Raw genomic sequence first — 15,305 nt, 5'->3', positions numbered from 1 at the left:
AATAAATCAATCAATAAAAAAAGATTGCCATTTGATGATTCAAGGTGTGAGGAAACACACAAAAAGTAGGATACAGTATTATTGTCATCTAATCTTTGCATGTGCATAATAACACCATTGTGCAAAAGCTGCTGTTTTTAATGCAGCGTTTAATCGATCTGCGTGCGCAGGTGTACCTAATGAAGTGACAGAGTGAATCTATATAATGTTTATGAAGTTAATTTCAACCGTGTCTAGAAAGAAAATAGCGGCGATGACTTCGAGATATACATTTAAACAGTGCGTATATTCAAAAGATACATTTGGATACCTTTGAAGAGGGTGGGGCGTGCATTCTGGGAAATCTTTCACAAATAAACATCTTGCAGACAGACTAAAAAAATCCTTATAAATGTGACTGTGACCAAAGCACATCCAAAACATATTATCTAGACCACAAGGAAGGGTTTTAAATGTGGATTAAAATTGTCATAGTTTCCCTTTAAAAATAATTTTACTGAACCAAGTTTATTACTAGTACTGAGGTCTGCTCTTCAGGTAGTCTGTGATCCATGTCACCAGGCATGATCCTACTGTCAAAGATGGTAGTGGGATCATGCCTGGTGACATGGATCACTGACTACCTGACGAGCAGACTTCAGTACGTGCAACTGGGGAATTGCAGGTCCGACACTGTGACCAGCAGCACTGGAGCACGACAGGGGACTGTGCTCTCTCCTGTCCTGTTTACCCTGTACACGTCCGACTTTCAGTACAACTCAGAGCTCTGTCATGTACAGATGTTTGCAGATGACACTGATTTTGTTGGATGTATTGAGGGGGACAAGAGAAATAGTACAGGAAAGTCATCCATGATCCTCAACATCACCAAGACTAGGGAAATGATAGTGGTCTTTAGGAGAACCAGGACACACCCACAACCAGTTCACATTAAAGGCAACGGTGTGGAGATGGTGCACACCTACAAATACCTGGGAGTGCAAATGGATGACAAACTGGACTGGACTGCCAATACAATACGTACTCTGTGCAAGAAAAGGCAGAGCCGTTTGTACTTTTCTCAGAAGGCTGGCGTCCTTCAACATCTCCAAGAAGCTGCTACAGATCTTTTAGCAGTCTGTGGTAGTGAGCGCCCTCCTCTACGGAGTAGTGTGCTGGGGCAGCTGTGACGATCTGTCACCTCACTTCTGTTTGTGTTTCCTTGTTTTGTGTTTATTTTCTGCCAGCGTTCATATTTGGTTTCCATTTCCTGCATGTCTCCTCTGAGCGCTTATTTTCCTTACCATCTGTTTCACTGCAGCCATGCAGGTTCATGACAGGAGCAGCCTTAATAAGGACGCCACATGTATTGATAAAGTGGCGAGGAAGGCAGGCTCTGTCACTGGTACTGAACTGGATAGCATGAAAACGGTGAAAGAAAGGAGGACGTGAAATAGGCTCTGGTCCATTGTAAACAATCCACATCATCCACTGCACAGCACCATCTCCACACAAAAAAGCAGTTTCAGTGACAGATTGCACTCACTGTCCTACATATTGACAGACTGAGCCGGTCTTTCCTCCCCCACACCATTTGGCTTTTCAACACCTTCCAGGGAAAGCAATTAAACAAACAACTTATTGCCATATTGCCAATTGCACTATTGTTTCCCTTTTGCACACTGACCTCTATTGCACAATGAAACAGGACTTGTGTTTACTGTATATTATGTTGTATTTTTTTTACTTAACTTAGCATGCCCCTGACCTATCTATCTATCTATCTATCTATCTATCTATCTATCTCAGTGGTTCTTAACCTTGTTGGAGGTACCAAACCCCACCAGTTTCATATGCGCATTCACCAACCCTCCTTTTTTTTAAATTCAAGACAAAGTTATTATAGTTTTTGGTAACACTTTAGTATGGGGAACATATTCTAAGTAACAAAGACTTAATTTAGAGTTATTTGGTTAGGGTTAGGGTCCGGGTTAGGGTTAGAGGGTTAGGGCCAGGGTTAGAGGGTTAGGGTTATAATAAGGCCATGCCGATTAAGGTATTAATAAGTACTTAATAATGACTAGTGAAGAGCCAATATGTTACTAATTTGCATGTTAATAAGCAACTAATTAATGGTGAATATGTTCCCCATACTAAAGTGTTACCATGTTTTTTTACTGGTGCACAAAATGAACTGTGCATGAACATCACCTTGTTCAAACAACAAAAAACACTGTGCATAAACTCACAACAAATTACACATCTGTAAATCAGTCTGACTTCTGCTGTTGCCGTATCCGTAATACGCCGATAGGGAGAAGTTTTTATATACACGATGAGTCGGGTGTGTTTTGACCTCCGCCGAACCCCTGAGCCCGACTCACCGAACCCAGGTTAAGAACCACTGATCTATCTAATACCATAATAAAATAAATACATACTAAATAAAATAAAAACATAAATAACTCTATTGAGCTCATTTGTTGATTTATTTTATGACCACTGCACAAAAATCCGCCTAAAATGTTAAATGAAAATTTAGTGACCTAAGTGAAGAAATAATGAATCAAAGCAATCCTCAATGTTGGTTCACTAATGGTTCTTGAGCAGGGAATACATACAGTATTGTTGATTAATCTGTTTCTCTGTACGTATTACTTTTCCCCCTCTTTACTCCCTTTTCCTGTCGTCTGCAGTCTTTTGTCAGATCCCCTGTCATAATGGAGGCCGTTGCATTGGCAGGGACCAATGCTGGTGTCCAACAAACTCAACCGGGAAGTTTTGCCACTTGCCAGCTCAGCCTCATGCCAAGCCCACCACCCACAAGGAGTCCAGGAATTCTGCTCCAAAATCTCCCTCACACACCACGTACACTCTCCCGCTGTCCAATCAACAATGTAAGTGGACACTTCTGCAGCCTCTGCATCTGTCGTCCTTGAATTATTGGCTTGACGTGTGCGGAAGTTCCATTTGCTGATTCCCTTTGTTTTCATCACCGCATCAATTCAAAGCTGTCTTCTTTGGTGTCACTGTTTCATTTCTTTGAAGTAGAAGCTTCTGGAAGTTGTAAAAGCATGTTCCAACATCCGTTTTGAATTTATTCACAGTTGATACAAATTGAATGATGCAAGTCCCACGTAAGGTGATGTATCATAACACAAAAATGATCCTTTTCGGTCAGAATACTTTTTAAGAGTATGAGAAACATTTCATGTTGTGTGCTCTTGATAAGGTAGATACCTTTTCTACTGTCACGCTTTGATTCACAGTAGTGGATTTTGGGGAAAAGCCCTGGCATTCCCTGAAGATAGATGGTTCCTCTCAAGTGAGAAGAATAAAAGAGCTCTTTCGACACATTGCAACATCTCCTTCAATCTGTTTTTGCTCTTTAAAGATTGATTTAAAGCTGATGATCCTTTTATAGTGTTGGGTTTGTGTTTTGTTGTTTCCTTGCCAAGGATTAACAATGCAAATCATTTTACTTTGCGGTGGGATGGGCAATTTGCAATGTGAAAATTAGTCATCAATTAATCGTTTCATTGTAGTTCTGTTTTGTTTTGCCTAAAACTCGATAATAACAATGCATCTAATAGATTAATCTATTCCGTTTATGAATCCCCCTAAAAAACAACGAAAAACCGCCACTAATCCTCCATTAACATGCTGTGACCTGCATATTAACCAAGTATTACCAACATTGTTATTGTAAGAGCTAACGTCGAGCAACTATTTTTAGTAACACAGTGCCTTGATCACCGATGCCTCTGAGTTCGTATAAGTTTTTGCTGGATTATAAACTATGCCTTTCACTTGTAAAGTAGAAGGTTGTGGTCATTAACTGAGAAGTTGGTCAACGTTGACATTCGACTTACACAAAATTGGTAGGAAAACACAACAATATGCTTGTTTTCTCATACCTTTTTTTTAATTTTACCTGACTGAGGATTATGATGAATTCTTCATTTCAATGGGAAACACAAATCTTGTGCTAAAAGATATAAACGTCCCTTCAGTCGGCATCCCACTGAGAAAAGTATGCTCTAGTATACTCTGGACTGAAGCTGTGTGCCTTCATTGTTTTTGTAGCTGTTGTTTTGAGGCATCCATCCATCCATTTTCTACCGCTTGTCCCTTTTGGGGTCGCGGGAGGGTCACTGGAGCCTATCTCAGCTATAATCGGGCAGAAGGCGGTGTACACCCTGGACAAGTCGCCACCTCATCACAGGGCCAACACAGATAGACAGACAACATTCACACTCACATTCACACACTAGGGCCAATTTAGTGTTGCCAATCAACTTATCCCCAGGTGCATGTCTTTGGAGGTGGGAGGAAGCCGGAGTACCCGGAGGGAACCCACGCAGTCACGGCGAGAACATGCACAGAAAGATCCTGAGCCCGGGATTGAACTCAGGACTACTCAGGACCTTCGTATTGTGAGGCAGATGCACTAACCCCTCTGCCACTGTAATAATGCACTTTGTGAAGGTTAGGGTTAGAAGTCAAAGTATGGTATTTCCCATAGTTGTAGTGGGTATCAGGATTATCTCAGGGAGAGCATGTCCCAAATTCCAAGCTGTTTTGAGGCATGTTAAAAAAAATAATACACTTCAATAATAAATATGGCAGTGCCATGTTGGCACTTTTTCCCATAAATGGAGTTGAAGTTGTTCTCTTATTTTGGAAAACCTTGTTTTTGATTGATTGATTGAAACTTGTATTAGTAGATTGTACAGTACATATTCCGTACAATTGACCACTAAATGGTAACACCCGAATAAGTTTTTCAACTTGTTGAAGTCGGGGTCCACGTTAATCAATTCATGGTAAAGTTACATTGTTTAATGCATCCAGCGGGGCATCACAACAAAATTAGGCATAATAATGTGTTAATTCCACGACTGTATATATCGGTATCGGTTGATATCGAAATCGATAATTAAGAGTTGGACAATATTGGAATATCGGATATCGGCAAAAAAGCCATTATCGGACATCTCTAATATTAACTGTTCTTTGTTCAAGCACATTATAAATAATAATAAAGTGTTTGGATGTATTAATTAAATCAATGTATTATTGCCTGCCAAACAGGGATTCAAAGTAATATTTTGATATTGACACATCTCATCTGTGCATAAATTACTAGACTACCCTGAGGAGATGCACAGATGAGATGTGTCACTATCAAAATATTACTTTGGATCACCTTGACAAAAATAAGATGTGGATCTCAGGAAACAGAGTGGACCGACACCAGCAGATGACATGGCACCCCAAACCATCACCCAACCATGCAAATTTTGCATTTCTTTTGGAAATCGAGGTCCCAGAGTCTGGAGGAAGACAGGAGAGGCACAGGATCCACGTTGCCTGAAGTCTAGTGTAAAGTTTCCACCATCAGTGATGGTTTGGGGTGCCATGTCATCTGCTGGTGTCGGTCCACTCTGTTTCCTGAGATCCAGGGTCAACGCAGCCGTCTACCAGCAAGTTTTAGAGCACTTCATGCTTCCTGCTGCTGACCTGCTCTATGGAGATGGAGATTTCAAGTTCCAACAGGACTTGGCGCCTGCACACAGCGCAAAATCTACCTGTGCCTGGTTTACGGACCATGGTATTTCTGTTCTAAATTGGCCCGCCAACTCCCCTGACCTTAGCCCCATAGAAAATCTGTGGGGTATTGTGAAAAGGAAGATGCAGAATGCCAGACCCAAAAACGCAGAAGAGTTGAAGGCCACTATCAGAGCAACCTGGGCTCTCATAACACCTGAGCAGTGCCAGAAACTCATCGACTCCATGCCACGCCGCATTAACGCAGTAATTGAGGCAAAAAGGAGCTCCAACCAAGTATTGAGTATTGTACATGCTCATATTTTTCATTTTCATACTTTTCAGTTGGCCAACATTTCTAAAAATCCCTTTTTTGTATTAGCCTTAAGTAATATTCTAATTTTGTGACACACGGAATTTTGGATTTTCATTTGTTGCCACTTCAAATCATCAAAATTAAATGAAATAAACATTTGAATGCATCAGTCTGTGTGCAATGAATAAATATAATGTACAAGTTACACCTTTTGAATGCAATTACTGAAATAAATCAAGTTTTTCAAAATATTCTAATTTACTGGCTTTTACCTGTGTGTGTGTGTGTGTGTGTGTGTGTGTGTGTGTGTGTGTGTGTGTGTGTGTGTGTGTGTGTGTGTGTGTGTGTGTGTATGTATATATATATATATATATATATATATGTATATATATATATATACACACAGTACAGGCCAAAAGTTTGGACACACCTCATTCAATGCACTTTCTTTTATTTACATTGTAGATTGTCACTGAAGGTATCAACACTATGAATTAGCACATGTGGAGTTATGTACTTAACAAAAAATGGTGAAATAACTGAAAACATGTTTTGTATTCAAGTTTCTACAAAATAGCCACCCTTTGCTCTGATTACTTTTTTGCACACTCTTGGCATTCTCTTGATGAGCTGAAATGATTTTCACTTCACAGGTGTGCTTGAAGCTATGTATATGTATGTATATATATATACATACATGTATATATGTACACATACATATACATACATACATGTATACCGTATTTTTTGGACTATAAGTCGCAGTTTTTTTCATAGTTTGGCCGGGCTCCAGTGCGACTTATATATGTTTTTTTCCTTCTTTGTTATGCATTTTCGGCAGGTGCGACTTATACTCCGGTGCGACTTATACTCCGAAAAATACGGTATATATATATTTATGTATATATATATATATATATATATATATATATATATATATATATAAGTTAAAGTCCCGATGATTGTCACACACACACTAGGTGTGGTGAAATTTGTCCTCTGCATTTGACCCATCCCCTTGATCACCCCCTGGGAGGTGAGGGGAGCAGTGGGCAGCAGCGGTGCTGCGCCCGGGAATCATTTTTGGTGATTTAACCCCCAATTCCAACCCTTGATGCTGAGTGCCAAGCAGGGACGTAATGGGTCCCATTTTTATAGTCTTTGGTATGACTCGGCCGGGGTTTGAACTCACAACCTACCGATCTCAGGGCGGACACTCTAACCACTAGGCCACTGAGTAGTAGTATATATATATACATACATGTAATGACATATATATATACATATATGTAAAGATATATACATGTGTACATACATGTACACATATATACATACATGTATGTATGTTTTGTATTGTGTGCAAAAAAAAATTTAAAAAATGGACTTGGCGAGTTGGTGGTTTACGAAACACTTGTAGCAAAAATTATTTTTAAGAACTCCGAAACAAACAAAATACATATATCAATATAATACTTAAATGGGAAATAGTAAACATGAAAATAATATTTTGTTCTTCGACTATATCTGCTCCCTTGGACTGAAGTCTGTGAGTTTTTTCTTGTCATTTTTTGTAAAACCTTTCATATATAATTTCTCTTTTAATTACCTCTCGAGGAGCTCTGCAGAAACCTTTATCCTTTTTGCGTTTTGAACTGTTCCAACAGCTTAAAACTACAGGATCATATGGCATTTTTCATTTTTCTTACCTCTGTCGACCATTCATCAATCTATCCATTCAGCAGTGATTTAAGTCAGATTCCGCTTTTTTAGACCACAAACTACAGGTAAAAGCCAGTAAATTAGAATATTTTGAAAAACTTGATTTATTTCAGTAATTGCATTCAAAAGGTGTAACTTGTACATTATATTTATTCATTGCACACAGACTGATGCATTCAAATGTTTATTTCATTTAATTTTGATGATTTGAAGTGGCAACAAATGAAAATTACTTAAGGCTAATACAAAAAAGGGATTTTTAGAAATGTTGGCCAACTGAAAAGTATGAAAATGAAAAATATGAGCATGTACAATACTCAATACTTGGTTGGAGCTCCTTTTGCCTCAATTACTGCGTTAATGCGGCGTGGCATGGAGTCGATGAGTTTCTGGCACTGCTCAGGTGTTATGAGAGCCCAGGTTGCTCTGATAGTGGCCTTCAACTCTTCTGCGTTTTTGGGTCTGGCATTCTGCATCTTCCTTTTCACAATACCCCACAGATTTTCTATGGGGCTAAGGTCAGGGGAGTTGGCGGGCCAATTTAGAACAGAAATACCATGGTCCGTAAACCAGGCACGGGTAGATTTTGCGCTGTGTGCAGGCGCCAAGTCCTGTTGGAACTTGAAATCTCCATCTCCATAGAGCAGGTCAGCAGCAGGAAGCATGAAGTGCTCTAAAACTTGCTGGTAGACGGCTGCGTTGACCCTGGATCTCAGGAAACAGAGTGGACCGACACCAGCAGATGACATGGCACCCCAAACCATCACTGATGGTGGAAACTTTACACTAGACTTCAGGCAACGTGGATCCTGTGCCTCTCCTGTCTTCCTCCAGACTCTGGGACCTCGATTTCCAAAGGAAATGCAAAATTTGCATGGTTGGGTGATGGTTTGGGGTGCCATGTCATCTGCTGGTGTCAGTCCACTCTGTTTCCTGAGATCCAGGGTCAACGCAGCCGTCTACCAGCAAGTTTTAGAGCACTTCATGCTTCCTGCTGCTGACCTGCTCTATGGAGATGGAGATTTCAAGTTCCAACAGGACTTGGCGCCTGCACACAGCGCAAAATCTACCTGTGCCTGGTTTACGGACCATGGTATTTCTGTTCTAAATTGGCCCGCCAACTCCCCTGACCTTAGCCCCATAGAAAATCTGTGGGGTATTGTGAAAAGGAAGATGCAGAATGCCAGACCCAAAAACGCAGAAGAGTTGAAGGCCACTATCAGAGCAACCTGGGCTCTCATAACACCTGAGCAGTGCCAGAAACTCATCGACTCCATGCCACGCCGCATTAACGCAGTAATTGAGGAAAAAGGAGCTCTAACCAAGTATTGAGTATTGTACATGCTCATATTTTTCATTTTCATACTTTTCAGTTGGCCAACATTTCTAAAAATCCCTTTTTTGTATTAGCCTTAAGTAATATTCTAATTTTGTGACACACGGAATTTTGGATTTTCATTTGTTGCCACTTCACATCATCAAAATTAAATGAAATAAACATTTGAATGCATCAGTCTGTGTGCAATGAATAAATATAATGTACAAGTTACACCTTTTGAATGCAATTACTGAAATAAATCAAGTTTTTCAAAATATTCTAATTTACTGGCTTTTACCTGTAGTTGAGACTGAATCAACAGCACCTCTCCTGCTTGCATCCAAGTAGTGTACTCTATTTTAAATATGCCTTGCCATTTTGGCATGTATTTTTCTCTGCATGATAATCCAGAAAAGTAATATTTCTTCCAGTGTCGCTCCACCCTTCTTTGGTAAAAGTCCACATCCAGCACCCTCCAGAGGCCGAAGTCCACATCCACCAAGTGGCTCGTGTCCAACCAGGTCAGAGGTTGCCCACCACAGAGGGAGTTCACTCTGTCCAGCAGCGCTCTCAGCCTGGCAATGGCCACGAGCCGGCTGTCGAGCACAGCAGCCGACACAACAACCACGCCAGATCTCACAACCGTCAGAATGGACAAGTGGGAAGATGCTTCCAGGAGACGGTTGATGGACAGGTATCATGTTAAGTCATTCATCTCCATTTTGTTCTTTGTGGTCTGAAGAAGGTTTTAAAACCTGAATTGTATTATACCAACAGTTTATTTTCCCATAATTTTTTCAGTCTAAGTTGGCTTCTGGTTATGGTGATTGTCATCTTTAGGTTTTCTGAAGCCTGACTACACTGGTCAACCTGGGAATGTTTTGATTTAGGATGCATTCAGTGGACAGATGCTGTGCATACATTCCAGTTTAGGTGGTTTAGTTTGTTATATTGTGGCTCTAATTAGTTGGGCACGTAATGCACATTAATTATCTTTTGTGAGATCAGGGCAACTAATTGAGTTGGATTTTTTGCAAAGGTAATGCACAGTAAATGGTTAAAAAATAACAACAAGAAAAGCATACGTACTGTATTTGTGTGGGTTACTTGGGTTTAGTGATACCTCTACATTTCAAAGGGAGAAAATGTGATATTCTACCCAAATATTCTATATTTTAGCGTAATTCATAATGCCAACCTTTTCACAAGGAACACAATTATTGGAATGCAATATTGGGGAACTGTATCAGACAACTTTTTGTACAAACCCGTGGTCATTCAGCAGACAGCCTAAATGACAGAAGGCTATGTTGGGTCACAACACACTACTTCTACACTTGTTGACTAATGGCCGATTATAGATGGAACTTGTGTAAAAAGTAAGAATTAGAAGTATATATCGTATGTATAAGGTTTGATAATTTATAGTAATGTATTTGTGTAACTTAAAAATGCCAATTAAAGACCCTGACCTGCATTGTCCCATAATTCAGTGATGTGCCAGCCTGGGATGTTGTTAACAATGGCCACTAGCTATCAAGCTACCCGCCATCTTACAAGCTTCTCTCTTTATTTGTTGAAATGATGACTTTCATATTGATTTTACATTATAGTAGTTAACTTATGTTAACTTTTACTTTTAAGTTTATATTGGAAAGACAAATGTGAGGTGCATTTGTTGATTTCAATTATGTCCTCATTTGTTACAAGTTAAACTTACAAATTGTTAAAAAAAATGTATTATTATTTAAATGTTTCACTATTAATGTGCAATTCACTACTATCATTATAGTGACTAAATGTACTTAATGCAGCAACAAAAAATAGATCTATTTTAAGATTATACATGTTTTGTTATTATGGGCTTGGTCGTTGTAATTTTTTTCACGGCCTCACGGCAAGGCACTAAATTATTTCAGGGGTTTAGTCCTGTATGATTCCATACTATACTGTCATGATAACATTTTCCAAAGTTGTCCACAATGGAGTTGTTCCTTCAGCATTATTCAATGGAGCATGGAGTGTGCATTAGAATATAGCTTCTATTTTCCACAGTTGTCATCACTCTCTTGCCAGTTTACCCATTTTGCAAAAGAATGTCTTCGGTTTTTCCCTTTTGTAAATTTCTACTGGCCAAAACCCACTCAGTTCTGCAAGGAATTTCTCCTAATTAGCCAAATGTTCCTGTTCCACATGCCAGGAGGGTCAGAGCTGTTCATGAAAGTTTATGTTACATTCCTCCAAATTCCTAATGTCATGTAGTTATTTCTGTCCGTGCAGATAACTGGTCATGCAACTATATGTACAGTTTTGCAGCCAAACGTGTTTCTTAGATTTATCACAGATGTGTGTTTTTACAGTGTGGCAAGCCTTTGCCAGGCCTAACCAAACAGGATGATTGCTGTGGAAGTGTGGGAGCTTCCTGGGGTCTCAACAAGTGCCACACGTGTCCAATTAAACCAGGTAAACTTGCTGACCTGTTTTCCAATGTTGAATATTTATTCAAGGCATATTAATTATTCTGGCTTTACTCTATTTCTATCATTGTGTTCAATTGTGAGAAACCTGAGAGGTACTGTGGATTTGTTTGTTTGCCAGTGAGTTGCCAGCCATCGTACTTGAAGAGATTAGAGTGGACAAATGTTATACTATCTTCTCAAGTGAAAAAACTTCAAATACAAAAAAGTTCAATACACAGCCATTATTGTGTAAATTAGAGATGGGCCGATCGATAGATATCGATCAGTATTGGCCGATTTCTGTGACAAAGTATGTAATCAGCCAATGCCAATTAATGTGTTTCAATACTGATCACAAAAACTGACCTCCACTGGCTGACATTGTATTTATTTTTGGTCCCCCAGCTGACAAAGGCGGTTAGCCGCTACGTGTATATCTATACACATTGTGGAACCTTTCCCCTAAATTAATAATTGTCCATTGCAACAAATACAGTTAACTACTGTACATTTCTTACAAGTATCATTATTACTGGAGGACAAGGTTCAACATGTTACACACCGAGTTAGAACATACATACACAGACAGGCATACTACGGGTAATGGCTAAGCTAGCCACCAAGATATCTTGAAAAAACACAAGTAATAAGTACTTGGGAAACTTTCAGAAGTCTAGATGGTACTGCAGTATAGCTGATAGTAACCAACCATTCACAGAAAATTAGCAGATTTCTACAACAAAGTTCTGTTTTGCAGAAAAGGGGTTTATTATACTGATTATTATGAAATTATAAAAAATGTTGTCCTTTGCATTAATTTTTCAGTGTTTGTTGCATATTTGTTGCATTTTGCTTTATTGTAAAAGATCGATCTCGGGATGGTCATCTAAAGAGGAAATAAAGAGGAGAGCAGACCATATGTTTTTAATATTCAGTGTTTTATCGTTCATAGTTAATATTACAGATCCCACATTATTTATTTTCCTGTACAATCTTTTACTCTGCAAAAAGGCTGCAAAATTACATTAATTTGGTGGTCTGTCATAATATTTTTTAATTTATATCAGTCATATTGTGAGTGTTTGTATTGTGTGTTGTGCTTTTATCCTTTTCTACGATATTTTAAGAATTTCTTTCACTAGTACAACTTACACATGTTTTAAGTGTTCTTTGAAAAAGGGAATATATATATATATATATGTGTGTATGTGTGTATGTATGTGTATGTATATATCTATGTATATGTACAGTATATACAAACCCCGTTTCCATATGAGTTGGGAAATTGTGTTAGATGTAAATATAAACGGAATACAATGATTTGCAAATCCTTTTCAACCCATATTCAATTGAATGCAATACAAAGACAAGATATTTGATGTTCAAACTCATAAACTTTATTTTTGTTATGCAAATAATAATTAACTTAGAATTTCATGGCTGCAACACGTGCCAAAGTAGTTGGGAAAGGGCATGTTCACCACTGTGTTACATGGCCTTTCCTTTATAACAACACTCAATAAACGATTCGGAACTGAGAAAACTAAATGTTGAAGCTTTGAAAGTGGAATTCTTTCCCATTCTTGTTTTATGTAGATCTTCAGTCGTTCAACAGTCCGGGGCCTCCGCTGTCGTATTTTACGCTTCATAATGCGCCACACATTTTCGATGGGAGACAGGTCTGGACTGCAGGCAGGCCAGGAAAGTACCTGTACTCTTTTTTTTACGAAGCAACGCTGTTGTAACACGTGCTGAATGTGGCTTGGCATTGTTTTGCTGAAATAAGCAGGGGCGTCCATGAAAAAGACGGCACTTAGATGGCAGCATATGTTGTTCCAAAACCTGTATGTACTTTTCAGCATTAAAGGTGCCTTCACAGATGTGTAAGTTACCCATGCCTTGGGCACTAATGCACCCCCATACCATCACAGATGCTGGCTTTTGAACTTTGCGTCGATAACAGTCTAAATGGTTCGCTTCCCCTTTGGTCCGGATGACACGATGTCGAATATTTCCAAAAACAATTTGAAATGTGGACTCGTCAGACCACAGAACACTTGTCCACTTTGCATGAGTCCATCTTAGATGATCTCGAGCCCAGAGAAGCCGGCGGCGTTTCTGGATGTTGTTGATAAATGGCTTTCGCTTTGCATAGTAGAGCTTCAACTTGCACTTACAGATGTAGCGACAAACTGTTTTTAGTGACAGTAGTTTTCTGAAGTGTTCCTGAGCCCATGTGGTGATATCCTTTAGTGATTGATGTCGATTTTTGTTACAGTGCCGTCTGAGGGATCGAAGGTCACGGTCATTCAATGTTGGTTTCCGGCCATGCCGCTTTCGTGGAGTGATTTCTCCAGATTCTCTGAACCTTTTGATGATATTATGGACCGTAGATGTTGAAATCCCTAAATTTCTTGCAATTGCACTTTGAGATACGTTGTTCTTAAACTGTTTGACTATTTGCTCACGCAGTTGTGGACAAAGGGGTGTACCTCGCCCCATCTTTTCTTGTGAAAGACAGCATTTATTGGGAAGCTGTTTTTATACCCAATCATGGCACCCACCTGCAACTGCTGTGTTTGTACTTTGATGTTACTTTGATGATGTCATTCACAACAACGCAGGCAGATGAGATGTTTTGTGTGTGTATGGATTGTTCTTGCTAGCTTTAGCTTCATAGTTTAGTAGCTGTTTCAAGGGGCCGTCTCAACATTGTTTAGTTCAAGACAGTGCGGGTGAGTGTGTCGGGATGAATGAACGGTCCTGGACACATTTTCCCCAAACAAATGTTCCTTCTGCTCACAGTGACAACATTATACTTACATTTATGTAAATGTCCCTGATATTCTGCGTTTATCAGTGGATTTTTTTTTATTGGCCAATAATGAGACTCTGTCCGCAGTTACGTGAGCGCAGAAGTCCTATGCTGATACTTTTTTTTACTGAGTTTAGTGATTATTGATTAGGCATACTAGCACTGTGTCAAATTTAGAGATTGATGTCGGTTTTTGATACCGTCTGAGGGATCGAAGGTCACGGTCATTCAATGTTGGTTTCCGGCCATGCCGCTTACGTAGAGTGATTTCTCCAGATTCTCTGAACCTTTTGATGATATTATGGACCATAGATGTTGAAACCCCTAAATTTCTTGCAATTGCACTTTGAGAAACGTTGTTCTTAAACTGTTTGACTATTTGCTCATGCAGTTGTGGACAAAGGGGTGTACCTCGCCCCATCTTTTCTTGTGAAAGACTGAGCATTTATTGGGAAGCTGTTTTTATACCCAATCATGGCACCCACCTGTTCCCAATTAGCCTGCACACCTGTGGGATGTTCCAAATAAGTGTTTGATGAGCATTCCTCAACTTTATCAGTATTTATTGCCACCTTTCCCAACTTCTTTGTCACGTGTTGCTGGCATCAAATTGTAAAGTTAATGATTATTTGCAAAAAAAAAAATGTTTATCAGTTTGAACATCAAATATATTGTCTTTGTAGCATATTCAACTGAATATGGGTTGACAATGATTTGCAAATCATTGTATTGCGTTTATATTTACATCTAACACAATTTCCCAACTCATATGAAAACGGGGTTTGTATATATATATATATATATATATATATATATATATACTGTGTACATACATCTACTGATGCTTAGTCTGGACACATCCTCAGTGACCTCTTGGATTCACCGGGCGTTTCGGGTCTCTCAACAGGTCATACGCCCTCCTCCAAGCGACCCAACCGGGGGTGATCAAATCCCCCGGCTTGTGTCCAGACGGCTCACTAGCTACCATGACTCCAAGGATCTCCTCTTTTGAGCCACAACCATCTCGAGGCCCTTTCCGCCTCTTCGGTGGTACTGCGGATGGCTCTCTTTTTTCTCTCTCCATCGATGCCCAAACTGCTGAAGGCTCTGACCAAGGAACGGGCTGCAAATCCTCTGCATCCAACCTCC

The 15,305-nt window shown here is 39.5% G+C and overlaps 1 protein-coding gene across 4 annotated transcripts in view; it reads left to right on the top strand.

Moving 5' to 3' along the window:
• The window catches only part of LOC133611820 (latent-transforming growth factor beta-binding protein 2-like), a 285,634-nt gene that overhangs the window by 154,156 nt on the left and 116,173 nt on the right, over positions 1–15,305 (top strand). For all 4 annotated transcript variants that reach the window (XM_061968969.1, XM_061968971.1, XM_061968972.1 and 1 more), the window contains exons 6-8: positions 2,676–2,876; positions 9,314–9,576; positions 11,243–11,345. In XM_061968969.1, the coding sequence (XP_061824953.1) occupies positions 2,676–2,876; positions 9,314–9,576; positions 11,243–11,345 (567 nt within the window). The remainder of the gene's footprint in view (positions 1–2,675; positions 2,877–9,313; positions 9,577–11,242; positions 11,346–15,305) is intronic.

Source organism: Nerophis lumbriciformis, linkage group LG08, assembly GCF_033978685.3.
Source record: "Nerophis lumbriciformis linkage group LG08, RoL_Nlum_v2.1, whole genome shotgun sequence".
Lineage (NCBI taxonomy): Eukaryota > Metazoa > Chordata > Actinopteri > Syngnathiformes > Syngnathidae > Nerophis > Nerophis lumbriciformis.
Note: the sequence above shows the minus strand (reverse complement) of the source record. Positions and strands in the feature narration are given on the sequence as shown.